The following is a 27,790-nucleotide window of genomic DNA, read 5'->3' as shown; positions in this document are numbered from 1 at the left end:
AAGTATGAATTGTCGAGTTATTTGCACTTTTATATAATAAGTACTCTATTGTTCATGGAAATTCCATGGGAGGGGGGGATGTTATGGAAACCCCCTTTATAGAAGATTTTAATTTTTTTTAAAAAAACCTCTTCTCAATCCATCTAGTGGTGTGATAATGCTTTTCTCTTGCCAGTCTCATAAAAACATATTTTTTTCATTTAGATAATTTCTGACACGAATTTGGGTTGATTTTTACCATAAATTAATTCAGATTGTTTAGGTTAGCTTGGAAAACCGTGACTCAATGCTTACGTCGCATATTCGGAAAGCATTCTCGAAACCAAGAGTATCAGCAATAATACATTTGAACTTGATCATTGGTTACTTTCTGCAAAAAAGAACGGATAGAAAAAACGCGTTTTGTCGGTTACATCACTTATACCATTATATTTCTGGAACCGGAAGTGCCAGCGATTTGATCTTCGAACGTGATTCATAACCTAGTAGTAGCTTTCAAACTAAGCTTGGTAAAATTGGTTGTGTTTTCTCGATTACATCACCTTTACCATTATAGCCGTAGCCGGAAGTGACAGAAAATTCATCTTCAAATAAGATTCACAAACTAATAGTAGCTTTCAAACGAGCTTGAGTTTGAACAAATCGGTTATACCAAAAATTCAAAAAAAAAAGTGAATCAAATTCAATAGGGATCTCCGGAGCTCCGAACAAAAATCGGTTTCTGCAGCGATTCTACTGCCTTTCTATAGAAAAAGACAAAAACAATTGACCAATTTGTTTCGATAGACTTCGCAGCGTATTCTTATCGTATAGAACCTTTTCATGACTAGTGCTACGATGCTATTGATACTAAGAATCATTCGTCTGCCATTTGCAAGTATCGAAAATGGGAATATTGCACATATTATATATTTATATCATGATTCATGCAATTACTGGAATTCAAAACTTTTTTTATCAGCAATAAACTGGATTCCGGCAGACCACGATTGTTAAAAATTTATGTGCAAGTGAATCGAAAGGGTCAATATTGCGAAACCTAAAAACATTGAACCTTGCAACATTATTTGATCCGGAAGTTATCATTTGTTTCCATTTCTGTCCTGCAATGTTATGAACTTGCAGCAGTCTTGTTTCTTACAACAGTCAAGTGGTTCTACACTGAAATAAGCAAAATAAACACCTAATTGTTTACTGCCTTGCAATAATCGATCGAATATCACGTTGCATTGACCGCTTGCAAAACCTTGTTATAGCACTAATGCCTTGACACTCAAATTATTGGTGATTTGAGTTTGAAGCGAAATTACCTTTCACTGTACTTCAACCATCACTTGAATTGTGCAATATTTTTAAAGCTCAAGTTTATTACCACCCGTCCGGGGTTCTTTGAGAAAATTGCCTCTCCACCTCTTCGGAGTTTCTTTTGAGCTGTGGGAATTGATCTTCGTTTCACATGTTCGTTGACGGTAACTTTATGAACTGGTACTGATCACCTTACAGGAAAATGAGGAAAACACAAGAGAGAGATAGAGAGAGAGAGATTTGAGCTCACGGAGAGATGGTTCAGGATTCAATTTCTTTGATTTCCGCGCAGCATACAACGAACGCTATTCAGTTTATCTACATCAATTGAAGATTACGGGTGATTATTTGTTTCTGTTAGGGTCCGTGTGATCGTTGAAGTATTAAAATTATTTTTGAACTTAAGCAGCTTGGACGGCTGTTGAATATTTCATTCACTTTAAAAGTAATTGTTTGAACAAGTTTTGCATTAATCTAGATCGGAGTGAATTATGTTAATAGAAGGGCGAATCAGAAAATTCAATCGGATTCAATTTATACTGCATCTGCTTGTGCATGTTTGCAGTTATGGTAGGTTTATTCGTTGCTTCTTTGCCTTTGATTGTTTTTTTTTAAAAGAAACTTTCATCAATTTTCTAATAATGAAACTAAAAGGCAATCAATTGTGAACGTAAACATATCTAGAATTGTGTTGCGACTTGTGATTTAAAATTGTTTTTTTTTTCACAGATATTCAAAAACACGTCAGTTCATTTTCGCAATTGCACAATGCAGAGATACTAAAAATGAAAAATCAAATAAGAAAGATACTTAACATGACTAATGAGAACAATAGACTTGATAATTATATATTATCACTATTCAACGTAGAAAATGCAAACCCAACATATGTGTTTCTACTTCCCAGTGGAGATAAGAAAACAATCAAGAAACTTATCTATCAAAAAAGTGATTTTTTGGAGGCTGAATTCCCAAACGTGACAGCAATAAACAAATTCAAACGAAGTTTGAACCATACCCTGAATGTATATAGTGAAAATAATAACGAACATACAGAACAAGAGATTAGAGCATTCACAGAAACAGATGATAACTCTGATACGGATAATAACATGTCAGAGATAGTGGAAGAAAATATCCGAACAGAGCGTAATTTTATCAAGTTCATGGATGATCTCAACGAAGACCTTGAAGAGGAATTGAAACGACAAATTTTGAAACACAAACACTCAGTGCACGGTGCAACATTTAAACATACTACGTTATTCACCCCATATACTTATGTGAATACACAAACCGTGAGCTGGAGCGATCTTGGTCTTGAGGGATGGAGTGGTGGTTTAAGAGATGTAACAGGACACCTTTTCGAACATCCTGTTTTAGAAAGGTTCCAATTTCAAATCAAATAATTATCAATCATATATCATGTTTATTTTTATCTTTCAAGACCAAAAACCAAACCTGTTTCTTCTGACCCCTTCGTTAGTATCCAAGCAAGTTTTAATCCTGTCCGATTTCTCAAAGAACCTACTGTCACCAAATCAGTAATCACAATTAGTTCCAGCAATAACACAAGCAGCTCAACTGTGCCTCAGCGGCATAAGAATCCTGCGCTTCTTCTTACCCAGGATATTGAACAAAAATTGGAGGACATTTTAAACCGTACGAGAACCAGTACAGGAAAAGCCCCACGATGGCCAGTAACCAACAGTCGTGATGCTCATCGCGACGAGGACGTATTTATAGCGCGGGCTAATGATCCTTTTGGGCACTCAACTAAATGGCGTTGGAGGTGAATTATCTTTCATTCTTCTTCTTCAACCTAATAGGTTCAAAGTCAGAATTAACGATCGATCGCACGTTATTTTAATGATTAGTGTCTGTAGCCTTATGATACTCATTAACATCTTATATTCCCTAATCTAAGTAGTGAAACCCATACCGCTCAATATGCAGCAGTGTTATAATTACTATAGTTATAATGGCACCTTTCTCTAAATGTCTTAACCGCAACATTTACCCTTACTTTTCATTGCGTACATCCATAATTACGTCTTTGCCAGATAAAACTTACTCGTTCCGTGTATGTAATCCTACCGGTTTGACCACCTTCATAATTGGGTTACAAATCGCAATCCAATATCAACGACCTCTGCGTGTAAACTTCTAAGCAAACTGTGCCAGCGAAGTACTTGTGGAAAGCAGCGAGGCACAACAGGACAGAAGAGATTAAAATATAAACTTCCGCTCCTTAGTGTTGCATAACCGAGTCAGCGTGACAGAGAGTATAAATAGAATGAGCAAGCTTAACAAACGTGCGTAAAAATGCTTAAAAATTTACCGCGGCGAGCCTATGCAAACATACACCGGTGCCGTTCATTAATGATCATGTAGCTGCAATTCACAGTTCAATCTCGAGTACCCAACCTCTCTCTGTTTCCGACGAGACGGTAGGCAAGTATAGTATTTGTGTCTTCATAGACAACCCTCCCGGTACCATTCAGCGTTTTTGAAGGGGGTAGTCTTCCACGGACTTGCCGCACAAACCTGTTTGAAATCTGCAAACGGACAGCTGAGAAAAAATTTAACCCAATGCTTACCCATTTATCTACTGCCCTAGTTTTGTCACTCTCGACAATAGAAAGTAAAATTACTTTTAATGTTCAATTGTACAACATTAACTGAGTTATGCAATCACATTGTTATCTGCACAGGTAGTAAGTAGTTGGAAAAGGTAGCAAAATTGAAATTATGATTTAGTTGAGAGCTGGGTTCGTCGCTTTGAGACGTTTAAGTCTTCGATTTCGCTAGTTATAAACAATAAGGTTACTCGATAATGTCGATTTAAATAAATTTTATTATGATCTTTTCCGGTCTTTTCCAGCAATGAAACGGATAAAACAGAACGAAAAGCTATTGATTTCGTTAGAACTAGAGATGGGCGCTCGAAGCGCGGTGTGTACAATCTCTATTCGATGATTAAATGTTCCACGGGATGTGATCCAATCATCTACAAAGGCTACGGATGTTTCTGCGGATTTCTTGGATCAGGAAAAGCCCTGGATGGTATTGACAAATGTTGCAAAATGCATGACTACTGTTATTCTAGGGCAAATTGTCCTATGTTCTTGGAATATTTTGTACCATATCTGTGGAAATGTTATCGTGGACGACCGCTGTGTGGTAAGTTACAATTAAAAGTTAAGTAAATATGAGCCGAAAAGGGGCAATGTATATATCAGTTTTTGTATTATTTTAAGCTGTACCAGAATTCATTCATCGATTACTAGAGAAATTTTCGATATGTTCCAATTGAGCAATTCTACGCCAAATCGTCCACAAATGGCAAAATTCTGGCACGACCCCTTTCGATTTGCATGAAACTGTTCGTGTGTAATCGATATGGCAAATAAAGTATTTTTCGCTGGTTTAGAGATTAGCATCACTCAAGAACTAAAAAAGTGGCGTATGTGATTCAATCCTTATTTTTTCAAACAATTATAACTCAAAATCTATAGGTTCTACAACAAATGCGTGTAGTTCACAAAAGCATGCTTCAGTGTTTATGTCACACAGTCAGCATCATTTTTCCAAACTAGTGCTTGACATTTGCGTTGCCTATTTGTATGAGAACAGTGATGCTAATCTAAAAAACGAGTGACATTATTTTCACATTTCTTGTATATATCACCCTGTAATTACGGAACCGGTAGTCGGAACCGCATGATATTTCGGAACTTTGTATGGGACCATAAGACCTTTAATTTGAATCTAAGTTTGTTAAAATCGGTTTAACCATCCCAGAGTAATGTGAGTGACATTATTTTCACATTTTCGATGTTTTACTTTCACATTTTTTTATGCATATCACTCTGTATTTCCGGAATCAGAATTTGGATCTAAATGATATTCAGGAACTTCGTATAGGACCGTGAGACCTTTCATTTAAATCTGAGTTTGAGAAAATCGGTTTATAGTTATAAGCAATAAGGTTACTGACGTTATTTTCACATTTTTAATGCATTATTTTCACATTTTTAATGCATTATTTTCCCATTTTTGGTGCATATCACCCTGCAATTCCGGAAGCGAAAGTCGGATCCAAATCATATTCAGGAATTTTGTATGCAACTATGAGACCTTTCATTTAAATCTAAGATTGTGAAAATCGGTCACCCTGTAATTCCGGAACCGGAAGTCGGATTCAAATGAAATTTAGGAACTATGTATGGGACAATGTGAGCTTTCATTTGAATCTAAGTTTGTGAAAATCGGTTCAGCCATCTCCGAGTTAAAAGATTGACATTATTTTCACATTTTTGGTGCATATCACCCTGTAATTCCGGAACCGGAAGTCGGATCCAAATAGAATTCAGGAACTTTGTATGGGACCGTAGGGCCTTTCATTTGAATCTAAGTTTGTAAATGGTTCAGCCATCTCCGAGAAAAGTGAGTGACATTTTTTCACAATTTTTGTATATATCACCCTGTAGCTCCGGAACCGGAAATCGGATCCAAATGAAATTCAGGAACTTTGTATGAAGCTATGAGACCTTTCATTTGAATCTAAGTTTGTGAAAATCGGTTCAGCCATCTCCGAGAAAAGTGAGTGACATTTTTAATGCATTATTTCCACCTTTTTGGTTCATATCACCCTGTAATTCTGGAACCGGAAGTCGGATGCTAATGAAATTCGGGAACTTTGTATGGGACCATGAGACCTTTCATTTTCATTTTAAGTTTGTGAAAATCTGTTTAGCCATCTCCGAGAAAAGTGAGTGACATTATTTTCACAATTTTTGTACATATCATCCTGTAGCTCCGGAACCAGAAGTCGGATTCTAATGAAATTCAGGAACTTTGTATGGGGCTATGAGACCTTTCATTTGAATCTAAGTTTGTGAAAATCGGTTAAGCCATGTCCGAGAAAAGTGAGTGACATTTTTTTCACATTTTTAATGCATTATTTCCCCCTTTTTGGTGCATATCACCCTGTAATTCCGGAACCGGAAGTCGGATGCTAATGAAATTCAGGAACTTTGTATGGGACCATGAGACCTTTCATTTGAATCTAAGTTTGTGAAAATCGGTTCAGCCCTCTCGGAGAAAAGTGAGTGACATTTTTTTTCACAATTTTTGTACATATCACCCTATAGCTTCGGAACCGGTAGTTGGATCCAAATGAAATTCAGGAACTTTGTATGGGGCTATAAGACCTTTGATTTGAATCTAAGTTTGTGAAAATCGGTTAAGCCATCACCGAGAAAAGTGAGTGACAATATTTGTCACACACACACACACACACACACACACACACAGACTTTTGCTCAGTTCGTCGAGCTGAGTCGAATGGTATATGACATTCGGCCCTCCGGGCCTCGGTTCAAAAGTCGGTTTTTGCAGTGATTGTATACCCTTTCTATTTGAGAAAGACAAAAAGGATGCACTGAAAAGAAAATCTTCTGATGATCGATAAAAAAGTTTCCCAAAAAAAAAACATTTAACATTTTTTCAATAACGATGTTATGATAGGAATAAATGTGTTTGAGCAATGAAATACTATTCTCCAAGTTCAATGAAAAAACTGGATATTTCATGACAATACGCCTTTTTACCTTTTTTTATAAATATTAAAAATTGGTAAGGGAGAGTGTTCGGTTACCGGCACCCTTTTCTTTTTAGCTCATAACTTCTAACTTAGTGCACATTATGCGGACATCTATACATAAATGGAAAGCTAAAGTCCCTGGTTAACAACTGATTAAGAAACTAAGTCGATTCAATAGATTGAAAAAAAAATTGTTCTCAATTTAGTAAAGCGATAAATTTTGGCCATTTTAAAAAAAGGTGTTCGGTTACCGGCACCCCAAGAAATTTCGCTAAAAATGGAAAAAAATATAAAGAAAGACTGCAGCTATTCAAAGAAAAAACAGAATTTATTCTTTTTGGAGGCGTTTTTGACAAAAGTCTTCATTGTCTGATTGTGACTTCGCCTTGGCTCTCTTGGTCGAATATTTGGATGGCGGCGCCTTTGGAATTAATTTGGCCGGTCTTCAACATTTTTCCTTAGCCGGAGCATCTGCTGTATGAGCAGCTAGATGTTTGTCTCGACAGCAGTCTGCATATCACTGACAATTTGTCACGATTTGTCGAAAAGAATGGGGTGGCGGTATCCGAACATCTTGGGGCGCCGGTAACCGAAATTGGTAGGCATTTTGAAAATTACAAAAAAATCTGGTTGCGAAAATTTTTATAGCACCCGGTATCAAATCACGAAATAGATCTATTTCACCTCATAAATATTCAATCCACTCACATTTCCGATTGATGCTCTTCAATTCATGATACTCTAAAAAAAGTCAGAAAAAACTTTTGTGTTGATATTCACGTAATTAAAAGTTTTTTTGAACGCAGCAAAAAGTGAAAGTGACTGTTTGCTTCGCAATTCGGCACAAAAAGAACGTGCTGCTATTACACACATATGACATTTGTCGGATTGACGCTATCTGCTTTCTATCAAAAGTTACGGTGGGGTGCCGGAAACCGAACACTGCCGGCAACTGAACACCTTCCCCTATACACACTTAAAACCGATTCTCGAGCTCGGTATAATGAAATACCGAATTAGATCGGCAACACGACATTTTACTGATTGCTCAGTAATTCACATGCTCATTGCCGAAATTCGTTATTGTAAAGTTCTGATATCTCGGTAAAGTGCACTTTATTGCTGAAGTTTGGTATAATATGTTGCTGAACTTGTCCGTAAACAACAAATATACCGAAATAAACAAATCCGTTTGCCGAGATTCCGAACAGTGTGTTAGCTTTCACTGAAATTCGGCACGATACTTGTCATCCAATGTCACCTATCGATTTTGTACAGATTTTGATTTTTTTTATCTTTTCGGGATTTGATTTTTTTTAATTGAAGTGGCATTAATAAAATACACTCATGCCCCAAATTTGGCTTTCGTGATAATTTTTTCGCCGTGATTCACCAATAAAATGTAAGTGTGTAGAATTAGCTCAAACATTAGAAAAAAGGCCGAGTGTCATATGCCAATCGATTCAACTAGACGAACTGAGCAAATGTCCGTATGTGTGTGTATGTTATCAACAAAGAGGTCGAGATCTCAGAGATGACTGGACCGATTTTTATCAAACTAGTCGCAAATGAAAGGTTTTGAGATCGGATGTTTACTTTTTGAGTTATACGAAGTTCTACACAAATGACCTTACATAATATGTTTTTAGACTTAGATTCCGCACGGTAATAGCTATTTAACAAGCCATAGATTGTTGAAATCCGTCCATTTTCAACTGAGATATCGATTTTTGTGTGTAAGCGAGGGAGAAGTTGGAGTTTTACGCGCTTTATGATAAAGCAATGTTTCGGAGCAGAGTGAAACACGGTTTTATGCAATTGTTTCTTAAGACCTAAAAGGCTATACACAGCACCCTTTTTTATGAGGTTTCTATTTTAGCACGGTTCGTTTTTGGCAACACAATCATTCGAACATGACATATGTATTAGAAAGTATTTTCAAATTCAAAACAATTTCATATTTATATTGATTTAAACTGCTTGCAACAATAATAGCTGGAAGAACACAACTTTTTACATCCTTATACCACTCTAAGAAGTTCGTCGATCTCCGATTTCCAAATTTTGTTTCCGAATGTAGCGGGAGAAGAGAAGCTTAAAGAAGGCCAAAACGAATTTAATAAACAATAATTACAATTAAAATAAACTTATGGTCCCATACAAAATTGGTGAATTTTCCGATTCCGACTTCCAATTGAAATTACAGAGTGATAAGTTGTTAAAATTCAAACCGTTATGGCGATACTAAAAAATCTTCAAAGTTGGGCTCAAAACTATTCCAATTTATTCGTCACACTAATCTCACTGCTAGGTGAATCAAGTACGTTTTTATAAATTAGTTAGGGTTCTTCATTGTCAAATTTGTTTTATTTTTGGAATCCTTACAAAATTTTAAGTAATATTTTTTTGACATCAATACAATGGGAGCAGTTGTTTTCGAGATATGTTGAAAACAAAATTGAAAAAAGTATCACTGGCTTGTATGAATACACATTTTTCATAAATTAGGTGCGGATTTTCATAATTAATAATAAGGCGAAATGTATTCAAGTTGCAATGTACAATATTGAAGATATAATTGCAAAAAATAATAAGACAGTTGTCGTTTTACAAATCAACTTCATTATTTCCCATCGGCCAATACTTATTACTGTTATATATTTTCATATTTTGATTATCTCGTAATTATATAGTCTATTTTAAACTTTAAGTAACCTTTAAGATTACGCAGACTCAAATATAATATGATAGTTCATTTCTGTGTCTGTTTAAAATAATTTCCTTTTTTCTGTTATTGGAGTAAGGCAATGATATTTTTGTGTACTATTAAACATTTTTGTTTGATGATAAATATCTTTCCATTCAACAGCACCAACGTCATATTCCTCTTGTGACATGTAGCAAAACGAGATTGCTGTGAAATTATCTTGATACCTTTTAGAAGTGCAGTCGTATAAAGCTTTCGCATTTGTTATTGGACGTTCAGCCAAGCTAGCTCTTGTTGCCATTCTCTTCAATGTCCCATCAATCACACATCACATGAACAGTAAGAAATAATGAAATTTAAACGACATGAAAATCAATAGTAACATGATAATATGTGATGAATAGAAAGTTTGGTTGAAAACCATCATCGATGCAAAACCACAGAGAACAGACTTCAATGTAGAGATTTCAATGTGAGTAAGAAATTTAACGGTTGTTTTAAAAAGCAATCAACAAGTAGCAATTCTCCTATAGAGGCGCTTCGAGCAACCCAGCAGTCGCTTATGGGATCTTGCGTTCAAGCTTCCATACAATGATAATTAATGCGTGCAAAGTCGTACAAAAGCAAAGCAAAGTCTTGGCATTACATTCCTTCCATGGAATTTGGCCTTTCTGTTTCAACAGACTTCGCAGCCGATTCTTAGCGCACAGAATCATTGCATGGCTAGTACCTATGGATCCTACTGACACTAAGAATCCTTCCAGGTCGGGGCTCGAACATACGACAGCTGGCTTGTAAGACCAGCGTCCTATGCATTGAACCGACATCCCGGGACAAGTGTGTAAGTCGTACGCAATGGTGATTTTTAACGGATTTTCACTTGTATGCTTTACACAGTTTGTACTAGCTTGGATGTCTTTTCTCTGTGGCAAAACTAAATTGGATTGCATTGCATTTTCAATTAATAAAACTGTATCTTTCAATTAACGGGTTGAAACACTACAATTTAGCAATGACATGCACCTGAAAAAAAATGAAACATTACACTAATTGCTAAACATTACATTAATTGCTAATTTGATGTCAATAATACAATTGAGCAATGATCTTTTCATTTTTTTTTAAATTTTAATTACATTACCGCTATCGTAAAGTGCATATGAACTGAATGTTTACAACACTATTCGTTTTCTTCGGTTGCAGCAAATGCTCTTTACACAGATTTAAGAAAAAAAAGTTTGTACTAGCTTAGATATCTGTTCTCTGTGGTTTAAGTTTCTTTCACAAAAGGTCGAAAACGAACCGGTTTAAAGTCAATAACGATGGTATTGCTATTGGTCAAATTCGAAGGGAAATGGCAGACGGTTCCGGTTCCGGTTTCGGAGGTATAAGCGCAGAAGTGATGTAACAGACAATTCTTATTGACGCTAGTCTATTTTAAACTTTAAGTAACCTTTAAGATTACGCAGACTCAAATATAATATGATAGTTCATTTCTGTGTCTGTTTAAAATTATTTCCTTTTTTCTGTTATTGGAGTGAAGCAATGATATTTTTGTGTACTATTAAACATTTTTGTTTGATGATAAATATCTTTCCATTCAACAGCACCAACGTCATATTCCTCTTGTGACATGTAGCAAAACGAGATTGCTGTGAAATTATCTTGATACCTTTTAGAAGTGCAGTCGTATAAAGCTTTCGCATTTGTTATTGGACGTTCAGCCAAGCTAGCTCTTGTTGCCATTCTCTTCAATGTCCCATCAATCACACATCACATGAACAGTAAGAAATAATGAAATTTAAACGACATGAAAATCAATAGTAACATGATAATATGTGATGAATAGAAAGTTTGGTTGAAAACCATCATCGATGCAAAACCACAGAGAACAGACTTCAATGTAGAGATTTCAATGTGAGTAAGAAATTTAACGGTTGTTTTAAAAAGCAATCAACAAGTAGCAATTCTCCTATAGAGGCGCTTCGAGCAACCCAGCAGTCGCTTATGGGATCTTGCGTTCAAGCTTCCATACAATGATAATTAATGCGTGCAAAGTCGTACAAAAGCAAAGCAAAGTCTTGGCATTACATTCCTTCCATGGAATTTGGCCTTTCTGTTTCAACAGACTTCGCAACCGATTCTTAGCGCACAGAATCATTGCATGGCTAGTACCTATGGATCCTACTGACACTAAGAATCCTTCCAGGTCGGGGCTCGAACATACGACAGCTGGCTTGTAAGACCAGCGTCCTATGCATTGAACCGACATCCCGGGACAAGTGTGTAAGTCGTACGCAATGGTGATTTTTAACGGATTTTCACTTGTATGCTTTACACAGTTTGTACTAGCTTGGATGTCTTTTCTCTGTGGCAAAACTAAATTGGATTGCATTGCATTTTCAATTAATAAAACTGTATCTTTCAATTAACGGGTTGAAACACTACAATTTAGCAATGACATGCACCTGAAAAAAAATGAAACATTACACTAATTGCTAAACATTACATTAATTGCTAATTTGATGTCAATAATACAATTGAGCAATGATCTTTTCATTTTTTTTAAATTTTAATTACATTACCGCTATCGTAAAGTGCATATGAACTGAATGTTTACAACACTATTCGTTTTCTTCGGTTGCAGCAAATGCTCTTTACACAGATTTAAGAAAAAAAAGTTTGTACTAGCTTAGATATCTGTTCTCTGTGGTTTAAGTTTCTTTCACAAAAGGTCGAAAACGAACCGGTTTAAAGTCAATAACGATGGTATTGCTATTGGTCAAATTCGAAGGGAAATGGCAGACGGTTCCGGTTCCGGTTCCGGTTTCGGAGGTATAAGCGCAGAAGTGATGTAACAGACAATTCTTATTGACGACATATGACGATCGATTTCGAATATCTTAGGCTCATTTTGAATCTACTTTCATTTCATTGACATATAGCGGACACTTTCAATTCCGAATGGAATAAGTGACTTTATAATGGAAAAACTGTAGGGGAAAGTGTTATAAAGAGTCCCCTGCTGGCCAAAACGCCTCCCTTCCTTTTTTAAGTATTCAAGACTTTTCTACACAAAAGTTTTATCACTAACAGTATCTTTTCCTACGATCTTTCTGCTTGCAAGTTTTGCAGTTATCGTTTGCAGGAAAATATGAAAAATCTGAGAATATAATTCGGCAGCTTTTCGATGTAATTCGATTGCTGCTTAGTAATTCATTTTTAGCAGTGCTAATGTAGTACAGTAGATAAATGTAGAAAAACAAAGCCATTTCTTTGATATACGAATTTTCTCATAACAGTCACTCTACGGACATTATGCCCCACCTTCGATTCAACAGTATGCTTCGAGTTAAAATATTGTTTTAAAGATTTCTAACGGTTATTTAAACAAGTAACGTTGGGAGGATAAATAATGTAGGTTTCCAATTGTAATTAACCAATTATGCAATTGATTTCTGATGCAAAGAATATCTTCTTTATCTTCTTTTCTTCTATACTGACATTTCAAGGGGCATATTGCATCATTGTTGTGGGGCATACCACTGATTTGTTGTGAGGCATATTATACCGTTGCTTGGGCATTATGCCCACGACAAGCGAAAATACTGAGAATGTGGTCGTTTTGGAAAATGTGTTTGAATCAATCAATTCTCATCACTTCTACCGAAATCATTGAAAACTATGTTCCTCAGACATAGTTCAAAGAAATACATACATTCTTGAAGAAAATATATCAGTACATTTACAAATATCTCAATGTTTACTTAAGGAGGACATATTATAACACTTTACCCTAAGTGCCGGGGTTGGCGGCTCAATGCGTTGGGCGCTGGTTTTACAAGCGAGTTGTCGTATGTTCGAGCCCCGACCTGGAAGTATTCTTATGTCGTTTTCGCTTGATGCCAAACCTAACCCAGTTTCCACCCTAACTGCTGTCAAACCGTTTGTTTGAAGCTAGTTTCGAGCATATCAGGTTTGCTCAAACCCCGTTGCTTAACATGTTTCGTGAAAAGTGTTTGTACCCTGGGTCAGTTTCAGTTTTCTCATGCGAAAACAACATTAGTGTCAGTAGGATCGTAGTACCAGCCATGCAATAGTTCTGTACGCTATGTATCGGCCGCGAAATCTGTTGAATTTAGAACGTCAAAATCCACATAATGAATGTAATACCAAGGCTCTTGCATAAAGAAATAAGTTACGTAACCTCTAACGTAATTACTAATTTTTTTTCATTCTGAAAAGTTATCGAATAAGCGACGCATGTGTTGGAGAACATTTTTAGTGAATCACTCGAGTTAATCTGAAACATTAGTTACCCAAATGAAAAAAAAATGGATTAAGAAGGCGTTTATCGTAGTGGCATTTGTTCGTTTGGTTTTCAAATCGTTGTATTGTCCATAACACAATATTATTACTGATATGACCGGTGTCAAAATGCATACAAAAACTTCTTTCTGTTTTCAGCCATAGATCATGGAGAATGGGGTGGTCCTAATTCATGCGCAACACGCTTATGCCATTGTGACCTTTCGCTGTCGAAGTGCTTGCGACGATACCACTGTCCAAGGAAACGAAACGTTTGCACAACATCACCATTGAGACTACTGCAAAATTTAGTGATGGTTTTCTAAACAATAGTCTAACCAATTCATCTTAGGCGGATCTCACACGCATAGAAATACTTTCCAGATTTGGATTGTCGAAATTTTCTTCGTTTCATCAATTCGGGTACTGCCGTTCTACGCAAAATTGTTTCATGTCTTATGAGATAGATAGAGCAATTCATTGTTCAGTTGAGTGCTCTTATGAACCATCGATGTATTAATCAATAAAACAAACCAAAAAAAAAGAATGAAGGTAGTTTTGTAGATCTTACGCAGGACAGGGTATGCCAAGTACAAATAACTAGGAGTAAAATACGTTTTAAGATATTTCTGTTGTATTAAATAATGTGCATTACAAAGGTCAACTAGTTTTCTCGAGTCCAGCTTAAAATATTTGTTCCGGTGAATAAAAAAACGTTTTTCGAACATAAAAAAATCACTATGAATTATCTAGCGTAAAGTTGTGTGAACGATGTAATGAAAATAATAAATAAATAATAAATGATTATAGTAACATAAGGTAAGTATATCCTTATAGTAGTTTGATTTTTTAAATTATTAACGTGCACCAATGCTGTAATCATAGAATGCGATTCCTTAAATAATGTTTGATCAGTTGAATACACACAACCGAATCTTCAGCGCTGTCGTGTCCCGCATCTGCAAAATGGTATGGGTGTTTTAAAAGAAATTTTTTTTAGTAAGTGAACATATCGAATTTGGCTTACCATTTTCCTGAATAATTTTCTTCAGATTTTCGATGCAAAGTGTTTTTAAAGCTCGTTTTTTCGGTGGTCCCATTTTGTGAGGATACAATACTGATGTATCAACCACGACGTCATGAATCAATTTCAGTGCCTTGAAGTCACTCTCCAAACTGTGACCAACGAGAATAGATTCTGAATTGAACATTGACAAAAGAACGGCCTGCACGTTGTGTAGGTTCGTGGTGGTGTCGTTAAGCATCTGTTCTGTTATTCCGGAGAACCTGTACAAATTAACGAGAAGTAAGAGCTTGCGTAAAAATTTAAGTTGCCGAAGCAATTGCTACTTACCTGGTGTTGTAATCAACTACTTTATTCGCCGGCTTCACCAAAGTATCGTAAACAGTTTTTTCGTTAATATCAACTACGGTCACACGAGTTAACTCTAGGCCAACGGTAGTATAACACATCTCACAATCCAGCGCAAAAATATCTTTTTTGGAGGGGACATACCCTTCGGGTGGATCCATTGTCTTCACGAACCCGGTGAGATTGTCATAATCTAAGTAGCTGGTAACGTGATAATTAGCGTACATACACCCGGGTGATCCAGCCGGTTGCTGGCAACAGCTATGCATATTGTCCGCGAAGCCGCGCCGATAGCATGTACTCTTATTGTGATAGTTGCAGGAGTCGACAGCCGGTTCGTCGTATGAGTCCATATTGTACACCTTCGAGCACCGAGAACAATACCTTTCGGTTTCGTCGGGAGGCCGAGATGGTTTCGGAGTATACATTTTAGCTTTACCGAGAATGTCGGTCGCACGAGGAAATCCGTTCGTTTGGAGCTGTTCCTCCGTCAGAATACATTCGTATATCATTTTGTACACTACCGTAGAGGGAGCCGTATCGATATTATAGGTAGATTTCACTTCCGTTTTCCTGAAAACGTCGAAAAGGCATAAGAAACATTACCGTACGTACTTAGGATAAGGTTTTAAATGTAAATAGAAATCTATATGGTTGGTAAACGACTGGACAATGCGTAATTCAGACCCCAGTGTGGCTCTTAGCCTCTTGCCCAGTAACTCCTATCCCTACCTGCCCGCGGTGCCGGCTGGGGTACGAGCAACCATAGGAAAGATCGGGTAACCAACCCCGGTGGGACCTTGGTCGTATGATGACAGTGAAGGGGGTTCTCTTTAGAGGATGTCGGAGCGTCTGTACTCCATGTTAGGAGCGGCTTCAAACAGCGTCTGTTCTGGTATCCAGCGGCTGAGTATGAAATGCTGCATCCCTTCCAGCTAAATCCAAGGTGGCAACCCCACCAACGGGATCGTCCTAGTGCTAGTTTGGACGTTAAACAGAGCAAGCACGATGATCCTCCGGTGAGACGGGCGGCATGTAAAACATCTTTTACGAATAATACAGGAGAGAATACGACCCGGAACAATCGGCATATACCCACGCGACGAAATAAGGACTACGATTGGAAACTTGGAACATGGAACTGCAATTCGCTAGGTTTCGCAGGCTGCGACAGGATAATATATATATTTCTGATATTACATCTTTTAAGATTTTATCTGATCAACAATTCTTCTCCATGTAACTCGATCCATGGCTGCTTGCCTCCAACCACGTCGGCGCCCGATACTATCCAGGTTTCGCTCCACTTGGTCCAGCCACCGTGCACGCTGTGCCTTTGTCTTGTACCTGCCGGATTAGAGGTGAACACCAACTTGGTGGGGCTGTTGTCCGGCATTCTCACGACATGTCCCGCCCACCGTACCCTTCCAGCCTGGGCTACTTTCCGGATACTTGGCTCACCGTAGAGTTGCGCTAGATCATGGTTCATTCTTCTCCTCCACATTCCATTCTCCTGCACCCCACCGAAGATCGTTCTCAGCACCCTCCTTTCGAAGACTTCGAGTGCTTGCAGGTCCCCCTCGAGCATTGTCCACGTTTCGTGCCCGTAGAGAACCACCGGTCTTATCAGTGATTTGTACATGGTGCACTTCGTGCGGGGGTGAAGTTTCCTGGATCTCAATGTTTTGTGGAGTCCATAGTAGGCACGACTTTCGGATATAATGCGCCTTCTGATCTCCCGGCTGGTGTCGTTGTCCGCAGTCACCAGTGAGCCAAGATAGATGAACTCGTCAACCACCTCGAACTCGTCGCCGTCGATCGTAATACTGCTGCCCAGACGTTGCCTATCGCTTTCAGTTCCGCCAGCCAGCATGTACTTTGTCTTAGACACGTTTATCCTCAGTCCTACTCGTGCCGCTTCGCGCTTTAGTCGGGTATACAGATCTGCTACCGTCTCCTTGTTTCTACCGATTATATCCACGCCATCAGCGAAGCACACGAATTGTCCGGACTTCGTGAAAATCGTGCCCCGCATGTTGAGCCGCGCTCTTCGCATAACTCCTTCAAGTGCGATGTTGAACAGCAGGCAGGACAACCCATCACCTTGTCTTAATCCCCTACGTGATTCGAACGGTTCCGAGAAACCGCCCGCAATCTTGACACAACACTGTACACCATCCATCGTAGCCTTAGTCAGTCTTGTCAGCTTCCCTGGGAAGCCGTTCTCGTCCATAATTTTCCATAGCTCTACACGGTCTACCGTGTCGTATGCGGCTTTGAAGTCGATGAACAGATGATGCGTCGGGACCCGGTATTCACGGCATTTTTGGAGGATTTGCGACAGGATAATATACGACGTACTAAATCCTCGCAGCTTCGACGTCGTCGCGCTGCAGGAGCTTTGTTGGATGGGACAGAAGGTGTGGAAAAGCGGACATCGAGCGACTACCTTCTACCAAAAATGTGGTACAACGAACGAGCTGGGAACTGGCTTTATAGTGCTGGGCAGGATGCGTCAGCGAGTGATTGGGTGACAGCCGATCAACGCTAGAATGTGTAAGTTGAGAATTAAAGGCCGTTTTTTTCAATTACAGCATCATCAACGTGCACTGCCGACATGAAGGGAGACCCGATGACGAGAAAGAAGCGTTCTTCGTGCAGCTGGAACAAGCCTATGATGGCTGCCCAAGCAGAGACGTAAAAATTGTCATCGGTGACATGAATGCCCAGGTAGTAAGGGAGGCAATGTACCGACCGGTAATCGGGCCGAACAGCCTGCATGCCGCATCGAATAACAACGGCCAACGGTGTGTCAACTTTGCGGCCTCCCGAGGAATGGTAGTCAGAAGCACTTTCTTTCCCCACAAGGATATCCACAAAGCTACCTGAAGATCACCTGACCAACAGACCGAAAACCAAATCGACCACGTTTTGATCGACGGACATCAACAATGTTCGCACCTACCGCAGTGCGAATATAGGTTCGGACCACTACTTGGTTTCTGTATGCATGCGCTCAAAACTTTCGACGGTGGCTACTTAACGTCGAAACCGAGCGTCGCAGTTTAACATCGCGCGGCTCCGGGATGCTGGAGTAGCCCAAGATTACGCGCAGCAGTTGGCAGTGGCACTACCAACGGAAGAGCAGTTTGGTTCAGCTACTCTTGAAGATGGCTGGAGAAACATCCGTTCTGCCATAGGTAGCACTGCATCAGCAACGCTAGGTACGGCGGCTCCGAACGTAAGGAACGACTGGTTCGACGACGAATGTGAACAGTTAGTGGCCGAGAAGAATGCAGCTTGGGCGAGCAAGCTGCAACACCGGACGAGAGCAAACGAGGAGCGGTACAGACAGGCGCGGAACAGACTAAGCTCGGTATCCCGTAGAAAAAAGCGCCATTAAGAAGACCGAGATCGCGAAGCGATGGAACAGCTGTTCCGTGCTAATGACACAAGGAAGTTCTACGAGAAGGTGAACCGTTCGCGCAGAGGCCATATGCCACAGGCCGATATGTGCAAGGACACCAACGGGGATCTTCTCACGAACGACAGCCCGCTCCGTTTAATGAGAACACCGCCCTGGCAAACGTTATGAGTGCACAATGAAACCACATCGGGACGCACTGAAGTTGATATTTTTGAATCTCTCGAATCCCCCGCCACAGTCGTGCTACAGCAGCCAGCGTTCTCCAGTCGTCCTGGTCCTGTGCGTGGGTGTGGTGAGAAAGTCTTCCAAATGTCACATCTCGGCAAGTATATGCATATTCCGTCCTTTCCAAGTGCTGATCTCTCTCGCACTTATAGATGTCCTCCTCTCGTTTTGGATCGGATACCGGGATGCACAGATGTATGCACCATGGAATCCCCTGACACGTTCCCCACAGTCGAGCTATTGCAGCCAGCGGTCACCAGTCGTCCCGGCCCTGTGAAAGGGAGCGTGAAAGCGGTCTTCTAAACTATCCCAAACGGCAAGTACAATTCAGCTTCAAACGATTCAGGCGTTGATTCACTTTCCGTTTGCAGTTCGCACGATCAATCTAGTCAACCGCTGCATTTGTACTACCAGAACGTTGGAAGCATGAACATGCACATCAACGACTATTTTCTGGCTTGCTCGGATGGTTGCTTCGACATAATCGATCTCTCGGAGACGTGGCTCAGCGATTGTACGCTATCCGTTCAAGGTTTTGGATCCAAGTCTTCCGTACCGATCGCAGCCCCCTAAATAACTCAAAAACTATCGGAGGCGGGGTGCTTATCGCAGTGCATCGTCGTTTGAAGGCGCAATTGATCGAAACCACATCTGGTAAATGCGGCGAGCAGGTTTGGGTGCGTTTGAAACTGGTCAATTTTTCCCTCTATCTTTGTGTGATATATCTCCCTCCAGACCGATGCCGGGATCTGCCTCTAATCGATGCACATACAGTCGTTGCAAGAAATTTCTTTCCCTCATGTACTACCCGTAGATGAAGTGTTGGTTGTGAGAGATTTCAACTTTCCCAGCATAAAATGGCAGACAGGTTCCGGTGGCTTCTTCTTTCCTGATCCGGTGCTCTCCACTTTCCACATTGAAATTACAACCACGCTCGACGGCTACAACCTCAACCTTCTTCGACAGTCAAATCCTGTCGTGAATGAAAATAACCGGATGTTGGATCTTTGTTTTTCAAGTAGAGAAGATGTTGCACCAAAGATTAGCGCTTCACCGTTCCCTCTGGTGAATTCTGTTCGCCATCATCCTCCATTACATATTGTGCTCGATTCGAATCGCTTACAGAACGCCTGCATTCCAACGGACAGCATCTGCTATAATTTTAGTAGAACCGACTACACTAATATGATTGAGTTCTTGACGCAAATCGACTGGGATGAAGTTCTCGACAACGATGATATCAATGATGCTGTGCAAACATTCTCTAATGTTATGAGCTACGCAATCGACTACTTTGTATCGAAACGATCGAGTCGGCAGACCCGGCATCCACCATGGCTGACCGCAGAAGTGAGACATTTGAAAACGATCAAAAGAGCCGCTCTAAAGAGGAACTCTAAACATGGAGGATTGTTCCTGCGTAATTACAACGTGCAGATAAATCAGCTGTACAAGAAAACCGTCAACTACTTGAACAATGTACAACGAAAACTGAAATCAAATCCAAGGTATTTCTGGAAAAAATGTGAATGAGCAGAGGAAAGAATTCGGGTTACCCTCGTCAAAGGACTTTGGAGATCGTACTGGTTCGTACACACAGGAGGATGTTTGCGGAAAAGTTCTCTAGGGTTTTTTCAAATGAAATCTTGATTCAGCAGCAAATTGCAGCCGCAGAACTTAATGTTCCCCTGTCTAATAACTCATTGAACTGCATCAATATTGAAAACCTCAACTTCTCCAGTCCTGACGTAATACTCTTAAAAAGTGCTCTCTCGCTACAGAAGTTTTCCCCAATTTATGAAAAGCTTTCTTTATGTTCACAGTCCACAAGAAAGGTGATAAAAAGGATATAAACAACTACCGCGGTATTACTTCCCTCAGCGCTATACCAAAACTGTTCGAAAAGGTTATAATGACACCAATTTTCTATCACTGCAAGCAATATATTGTCGATACTCAACACGGGTTCATGCCTAACCGCTCAACAATCACAAACTTACTATCGTTTTTGTCTTATGTGATTGATGCAATGTCTAACGGTTTATAAACGGACGTTATCTATACAGATCTTTCTTCCGCTTTTGATATAATCAACCACGACATCACGGTTGCTAAATTGGACAGATTGGATTCAGTTCGAACATTCTTCATTGGTTACAGTCATATCTTAGGAATCGTCGTTTGACGATCATACTTCCGGAGAATTCCTCGCATCATCCGGAATACCACAGGGAATTCCCATCTCGGACCGTTAATATTTTTACTGTACTTCAATGATGTCAATTTTGCTTTGGAAGGTCCTCACTCTTCGCTTATCGTTTGCTAATGATGTCAAGATCTATCACATCATCCGCAACTTAGAAGACGCAGCCTTTCGCAGCGACAATTGGTAATCTTCGCAGATTGGTGTAAAGTTAACCGAGAAAAAAATTCCATTGCATGTCGAATACTTGCTGGATGGATCCTTGATTGGAAGATCGACTAGCGCTAAGGATCTTGGCGTCCAGCTCGATGAACAACTTACATTCAAGCATCACATCAGTTACATTGTGCGCCGCTTGCACCCTGGGACGCATAGCCATACGCTACAACTCCAGGCACTCAAGCAATAGTTTCGGACAAATCTTCCATTCCGGTGTTATAACTAACTGTATAGAGATGAGAAAATATCAACACAATGAAACACATTGTGTGAGAAACCGTCATGGGCAGAATGTGACAACTTCTCGTAACTTTACTTTTGCCGGTTCGGACAGTAAATGGCAAACGACCTTTGCCTTTACTTTCTGACATATCAGAGACTCGGATGACTCGTATCTTTAAGATGCCTAAGTTCGAGTCCTCTGGTAGAAGGTAAAAGTTTAGATACGAGAAGCCTTCTGCTTACTTAAATGACCCTTGTCACGTCTCACTTTTCCGCACTTTATTCTTCACATCCTTGCTCTTCCTTGAGTACTATGGCTCTATGATTTCATATTCTTTCTCCTCTTATAATCTCTAGTTAGTTTGATATCGTGAAAATACCGAAAAAAATGTAGCTAAAGCCTCCCGTAGCTTAGGATTCTTAATGAGAATGACTAAGCATTTTACAGACGTACACTGTTTAAAATCGCTTTACTGCTCGCTTGTTCGTTCAACTCTCGAATTTTGCTCGGCTGTTTAGAACCCCTTCGCCGATTGCCGATTGCCGTGGTCGGGAACGCTTTGATAATCACCCCTATTCTGTACGTCGATCGATTCGAAATATTCCGATCGAATATGCAATTTCCATTCTGCATTCCGTTCGAGTTGAGTATGAACTCGAATATCATTCGTTCGAGTTGTTAAATTTTCGAACATTACTCGATCGACTTGCGTACGTATTACTTCTGTTCGGTTTAGAACCGTTCTAATTTGTTTATACAATTGTGACGGTTTCGTTTACTAAGATATGAATAATATAAATAATATAAAACGTGTAAGTAGTGTTGACAGCTTTGATAGTTAGTGTTCGAAATTTCAAGTGTTCCCGAACGAATCATACAAGTCGAACGGAATAAAGAATGCAACATTCGAACTCGAACGAAAGTGTAGATTCGTTCGTATCACAAATCCGTCGGATTGCAGAATCGGGGTGAATAACATAACACGCAATTTGATAATAACAAATTTATTCAACGGTAGGATCGACTTAAGTTTTAAAAAGTGAGTACTGAGTTTGGCATCACCGTACTGAGCTACGCCGGTGAATGTATGTTTAAATCACAGAGCTGCCAACACAACGCAGATTTTCGGTTTTTTTAGCTGGTACTCAAAATGAGCGCGAGCATTATTGTACGAAAACAAAAGTCGAAGCATAGCGTGATGTATACCATGAACGATTGAAGTTCATGTCTCGAGCTAAACACAACTGGCTACTGAACCGAATGCGATGTGCAGCATACGAGAACATGTGTTGAGAATTCGATTGAAATGGCATCGATTCGAACGTTGACCGCCCATGGCAACTCTGGTGGATGGGGAATACAAGCGAGACAGTGTCATAAAAATCTGATTCAATGAGTTGATGCACAAACACATAAGATCACAACTCACAAATCGTCTCTAATATTTGATGCGCACTCAGCGCTCATCTGCTGATTGCTTGACACTACGATGTTGAGACGATGGTGCCCTGGTGGTGTAACAAGTTACCAGTTACTTGTTAACTACAATGAGTTCGAGTATGATGAGGAGAATGTGTGAGCTGTGTGGCTTAGTATCGGATGATGAAAAGCGGTAAAGTGAGTATAGGAGAACTTGAAACGGATGTAAACATTGAATTGGATATCTACGAAATGAAGAATATTACAGTAAGAAGGAGCAGGAAGATAACGTGGCAATGATCGAGAATCTCATTTTGTTTCAGACATATATGAATGCTATTTCGTCGACTTACAGTTTTTTATTGACACTCCATGAAATGTTCTGACCCATTTTTCCAGCCAAGATGACATCATGGGAAATAGTTTTGTTCCTACAAAACAAAACAGAAATTGAATGCCAAAGTATCATTATACAATGAAAAAAGGACGAACTTATTTGCTGAAACGTTTCCTGCATCGCCAGCTTCCTTCCGCAATTTATTGATCGTTAGTAGCGCACTACTTTTATAAATAACAGCAGTGTTGCACTTTTTAAACACCGCCAATTCCTCAGTTTGTGCTCGATCCCATGCGTCTTCACACGTTGCATAGATGCAAAGACATTGCTTTATCATTAGATTGTAAAATTGCATTCGAATATTGTACGAAATTTTAGTAGACTCTGGCTCCAACACTGGCGGTGCTGGCTTTGATGGTGTGGCAGGAGTAGTTGGACTGGACGAAGAAGCTTCAGCTGAAGCAGTACCCATATGGGCCATTCGTGCTGTTCCTTTGGGTGCTGTTTGAGCTGGAGTATTCACTGCTCTCATTTTCTTCAGATGTTCAATTCTTTCCTTTGCTTTTTGAAAAGCTAATACATTCGCGGGAGGAGTGAATCGACCTACAATCATTTGAAAAATAGTGACAATTTGTAATATAACAAATTTAGTAAGTTATACTTCTGGGAGTAGATATGATCGTATCGGGAGACTTGTTGTAAAAACTACTAGCACTAATTGGAGAAACTGGCGATTTTTCCACGGCTGGGGAAACATTTACCGAAGTGGGGCTAAGAACTGGTGATCGCGGAGATCCATTACTCAGCCTGGGTGTGACTGCTTTATTCATCGCTTTGAGCGTTTCCTCTTCAATGCGTTTCTTGGATTCTTCCTCCAGACGTCTTTTGGCAGCCAGTTCTTCCTGTTGTTTGCGTACAATTTCTTGTCGGTGATAAACAGACTGTAAAAACAAAATATTTTCGCATTTTTGATAAACCGTACGGTGTCATTAACATACCCTCATCGCATTTTGTACATGATTGGTTTTTTTGGTTGGAGGTGGCGCTTTGTTAACCGGTTTAGATGCTGTAACATTTTCATGTGCGACACGTTTCTTACGATTTTCGTCATAGTACTTGTCGGCAAACATGTCAATTAGTTCCGTTGAATTACCGTCATCTTTTGTGTCCGACTTTTCTCGAGTCGGCGGCTCCAAAGATGAAGAGGCGTCATATTCTTCGAAAATCAGTTTGCATTGCTTCATAACTTCGTCTTCGTCGCTTTCGATGTCTATATCGCTAGGTGGATTATCGAGTAGTTCCCTGTAAATTTCTTCTGCCAATTCCACCTTTGGTTTGAACGAACACGATTGAACCGCAATTTGTTGTAGTTTACTGTGATCATTCTTTTTAGATAATGATAATGATGATGATGATGATGAACTCTTAGAACTACTAATACTTTTTGAAGAATTTTTGCTAGAGCTGTGAGATGATCGATGACGATCTTTGTCCGTTGATTTGCTGCGATCTTTTTCTTTTACAGAAATTTTCTCCTTACTATGTGAATCTTCCTTTGGCTTAGATTTTATTCGATCTTTCGAGTAATCTCTTCTCTTTTCGCATTTTGTTCTATGCCTGTCTTCTTTGTGTGAGGACGATGAATGTTTTCGTTCGCTTGTTGAACTTGATGTCTTCTTCCGGTCCAACTCCTTGCTACTATTGCTATTATTTCGATGATCTTTAACTTCTTTACTACTCTTATGCGAGCTTCGGCTGCTACTAGATTTCCGTGAGGAAATTTCTTTTTCTTTTTTACTGTAATCTGATGATTTTGTAACCTCATTAATTACTACCGTTTTTTCTGATTTATCAATTCCAATTTTTGTCTTCGGGCAAATATCTTCAGAGTTCTTTAGATTTTTATCATCATGTCCATTACAGGTTATCACCTTTTCCTCTTTGATTGCTGTTGTTTCTTCCGGAGACTTATAGTATTCATTCTCTATATTAGTGTCTTTGGAATTCTTTTCCTCGACCAGTGCAGAATCGCCTAATTTTTGCTCTGTACAGCTAGTTGTTAATTTCACACTAGGTATGTATTTAGGGGCTATTATTGTAGGCATTGGGATGTATTCAAGTTTTGGCTTTTTCTTGAGTGGTCCATCAGAAACTGTAGCTAAGTTAGAATTGGTTTTGTTCAATATGCTTTTAGGTGTTGCACTGTACGTTGCAGTTGCTGGTATTTCTGGAATAAGAGCTGGAACGTCAAAAAATATATCAAACATGACCATAACACTATTTACCTGGTTTTATATGCCTGAAGTGACAGTAAGGTCTGGTGCATAGATCCTTTTCGAAGAAAGGACAATTAACCGAGCGAAACAATCCGGCCGCGGGAAGCATTTTGTCATATCAATATAAAACTAACAAAAAAAAGCCACTACAGATCACAATGCCTATGATTTTTTTAATTTATTTACATACTGATTCTACTAAGTGAATTTGATCGTTTGTAGAGGAAAGAAAGTTGATTTTTGATGTAATGACAGATGCTCCGGATGAAAGCTGTTGGAAAGAGTCCGAACCCGAAAAACCGCCGAAGATTGACAGCTTTGCGACTCGCAAAGCATTATCAAATACAATTTTCAGAGACCTGGAACACTCAATGTTTGTTACACGCTAACGAAAAAATATTGAATAAAAAGATAAGTTCATTTCGAAGAAGAAAAAATATATCCCAGTAAATCCGAACATCGGACGCATCGTGCAAGAAAGCTTTTGATTGCGTTTCGAGCTTACATAGTGTATCGGTAGAACAAATAAGTGAAGATATACCAAAGCAGAGAGCGGATGTCTGATACTCAGGAGATGGGATATGTCAGGGTTGGATTTCCAACCCCGAACATAGGGCCAGAGTCTTTCTGGCCCTAAGATGCGAATGACTTTAAGGTTAAAGCCTCTATGATCAAAACAAAATAATGTTAAACACTCTCTCACACAATCGGGGAGACGTCGGCTCGAAAATGCCTTGTTTGATATTCCTTCGCTCTGTTTCTCTAGCGATACATAAGGTAAACATAAAGTTTTGTTAGGTCGACGTGGTTGATGCAAATGGTGCAGAATTGTCCGATGACGGGCCGATCGAAGCGCTACGATTGGCCCCATATCGTGCTCAATCGGGCCGATGATCGGACTTATACGGGTTGACAAATTTCACTGGGTGGGATCACGCGTTTTTTTTAGAACGGCCAATAAGTCACCTGTCAACTTTTACTTTCGCAAGAAATTGCAAGCGAACTATGAAAGATAGAGTATTAAATTTAACACCATACGAAAGAGAAAACTTTGTTCTGCCGTTTACTATTATGACTTTCTCTCAGCGAGTTCCGAGTCATTCGTAATTACTTTTCAAAGTGAATGTTGATGGAAGGCTTATTGGCCGTTCTAAAAAAAGGCTTGATCTGTTCTATTTGTTTCGAGAATGAATAAAGTAATCCGCATAATTAAGGTTGTTCACAACGCTGTTTAATTACGTATGGATTGATCTATTTTAGATCTACGACTAAACCATATCAATCGCAATGCTGAGATATAGTTCTATTTTTCGAGAAAAATTTGAAACAGATTTTAAACTGTTCGAATGTTTCAAATTAATGAAACGTTGAAACACGAATAGAACACTGTTTTAAATTTCTTACGTGTGTGTGTAGCATGATCTGATTGGCGTAATGTCAAGACGTCAAATGACATATCAGAAATTTTCAATATAAGCAGGAAGTGTTTTGCACTAAATAATACAGTATTATTTAAAAGTCACTATCATCAAGAAATTTTGTCTAGAAGTTCGTGACAAAAATTTATATCGTTTTCAAAATTATTTATTTTGTTTGCTTGTTTCTGTTTTGAAACATAATAGTTAGTTGATATAGCTCCAATACATTAACAGACAAATGTAGGACTGAATTTAAATCTTCGTGTTGAGATCATCGAGCCTGAGTTTTATTTTTGACAGTTTTAAATTATAAACACAGCCTATCATTTTAGAACATATCACGCTTTTTTTAGAACACCAATAAGCCACCTGTCAACTTCCACTTTCGAAAAAAATTTCTAGCGAGCTATGAATGATAGAGTACTAACGACGACACGACCTGCCACTCGTCTATTAAAACTATATCACAAATTTAATTACCCCTCAGTAACTCGTAATGTCAAAATGAAGTCGTTCGAAAAATATATGTAACTGGCAACCAAGACTAAACTGTTGTTTTCGAATAACAGTTACCTTCACAGTGGCTACCGGTTTCGGTAATAAAAACAAATAAATTTCGTATAAATTTGTAGAATACAATTTGTGAGAAAAAACACGGTTTTATCTGTATGTAAACCAATAAAATGAGAAGATTGTGTAAATATCGATCTGCTCATGATGTTTCATGAAATGTGGAATTCTTC

The 27,790-nt window shown here is 39.1% G+C and overlaps 2 protein-coding genes across 2 annotated transcripts; one reads left to right on the top strand and one right to left on the bottom strand.

The window, feature by feature from the left end:
- Positions 1-1,737: 1,737 nt before the first annotated feature.
- LOC131432003 (uncharacterized) lies at positions 1,738-14,553 on the top strand. The gene is made up of 5 exons (XM_058598014.1): positions 1,738-1,875; positions 2,035-2,692; positions 2,753-3,097; positions 4,190-4,488; positions 14,088-14,553. The coding sequence occupies exons 1-5, from the start codon at positions 1,797-1,799 to the stop codon at positions 14,252-14,254; spliced, it is 1,548 nt and encodes a 515-aa protein (XP_058453997.1). The 5' UTR covers positions 1,738-1,796; the 3' UTR covers positions 14,255-14,553.
- LOC131431997 (RNA exonuclease 1 homolog) lies at positions 14,541-25,923 on the bottom strand. Its single transcript, XM_058598007.1, has 8 exons — positions 25,639-25,923; positions 24,352-25,580; positions 24,015-24,294; positions 23,509-23,956; positions 23,370-23,447; positions 15,283-15,873; positions 14,956-15,215; positions 14,541-14,887 (listed from the first exon to the last, which is right to left on the bottom strand). The coding sequence occupies exons 1-8, from the start codon at positions 25,736-25,738 to the stop codon at positions 14,808-14,810; spliced, it is 3,066 nt and encodes a 1,021-aa protein (XP_058453990.1). The 5' UTR covers positions 25,739-25,923; the 3' UTR covers positions 14,541-14,807.
- Positions 25,924-27,790: the final 1,867 nt, after the last annotated feature.

Source organism: Malaya genurostris, chromosome 2 (assembly GCF_030247185.1).
Source record: "Malaya genurostris strain Urasoe2022 chromosome 2, Malgen_1.1, whole genome shotgun sequence".
Lineage (NCBI taxonomy): Eukaryota > Metazoa > Arthropoda > Insecta > Diptera > Culicidae > Malaya > Malaya genurostris.
The sequence above is the reverse complement of the archived record's forward strand: the minus strand, read 5'-3'. Positions and strand labels throughout refer to the sequence as shown.

Bases quoted from the DNA above. Each gene is read 5' to 3' on its own strand.
- LOC131432003 (XM_058598014.1), top strand. From the start codon at position 1,797: ATGTTAATAGAAGGGCGAATCAGAAAATTCAATCGGATTCAATTTATA. The intron at 1,876-2,034 runs GTAGGTTTATTC...TTTTTTTCACAG, and splicing joins TGTGCATGTTTGCAGTTATG to ATATTCAAAAACACGTCAGT. The intron at 2,693-2,752 runs GTTCCAATTTCA...TTATCTTTCAAG, and splicing joins GAACATCCTGTTTTAGAAAG to ACCAAAAACCAAACCTGTTT.
- LOC131431997 (XM_058598007.1), bottom strand. From the start codon at position 25,738: ATGCTTCCCGCGGCCGGATTGTTTCGCTCGGTTAATTGTCCTTTCTTC. The intron at 25,581-25,638 runs GTAAATAGTGTT...CTCTTATTCCAG, and splicing joins CTTCAGGCATATAAAACCAG to AAATACCAGCAACTGCAACG. The intron at 23,957-24,014 runs GTATAACTTACT...AAATGATTGTAG, and splicing joins GATCATATCTACTCCCAGAA to GTCGATTCACTCCTCCCGCG.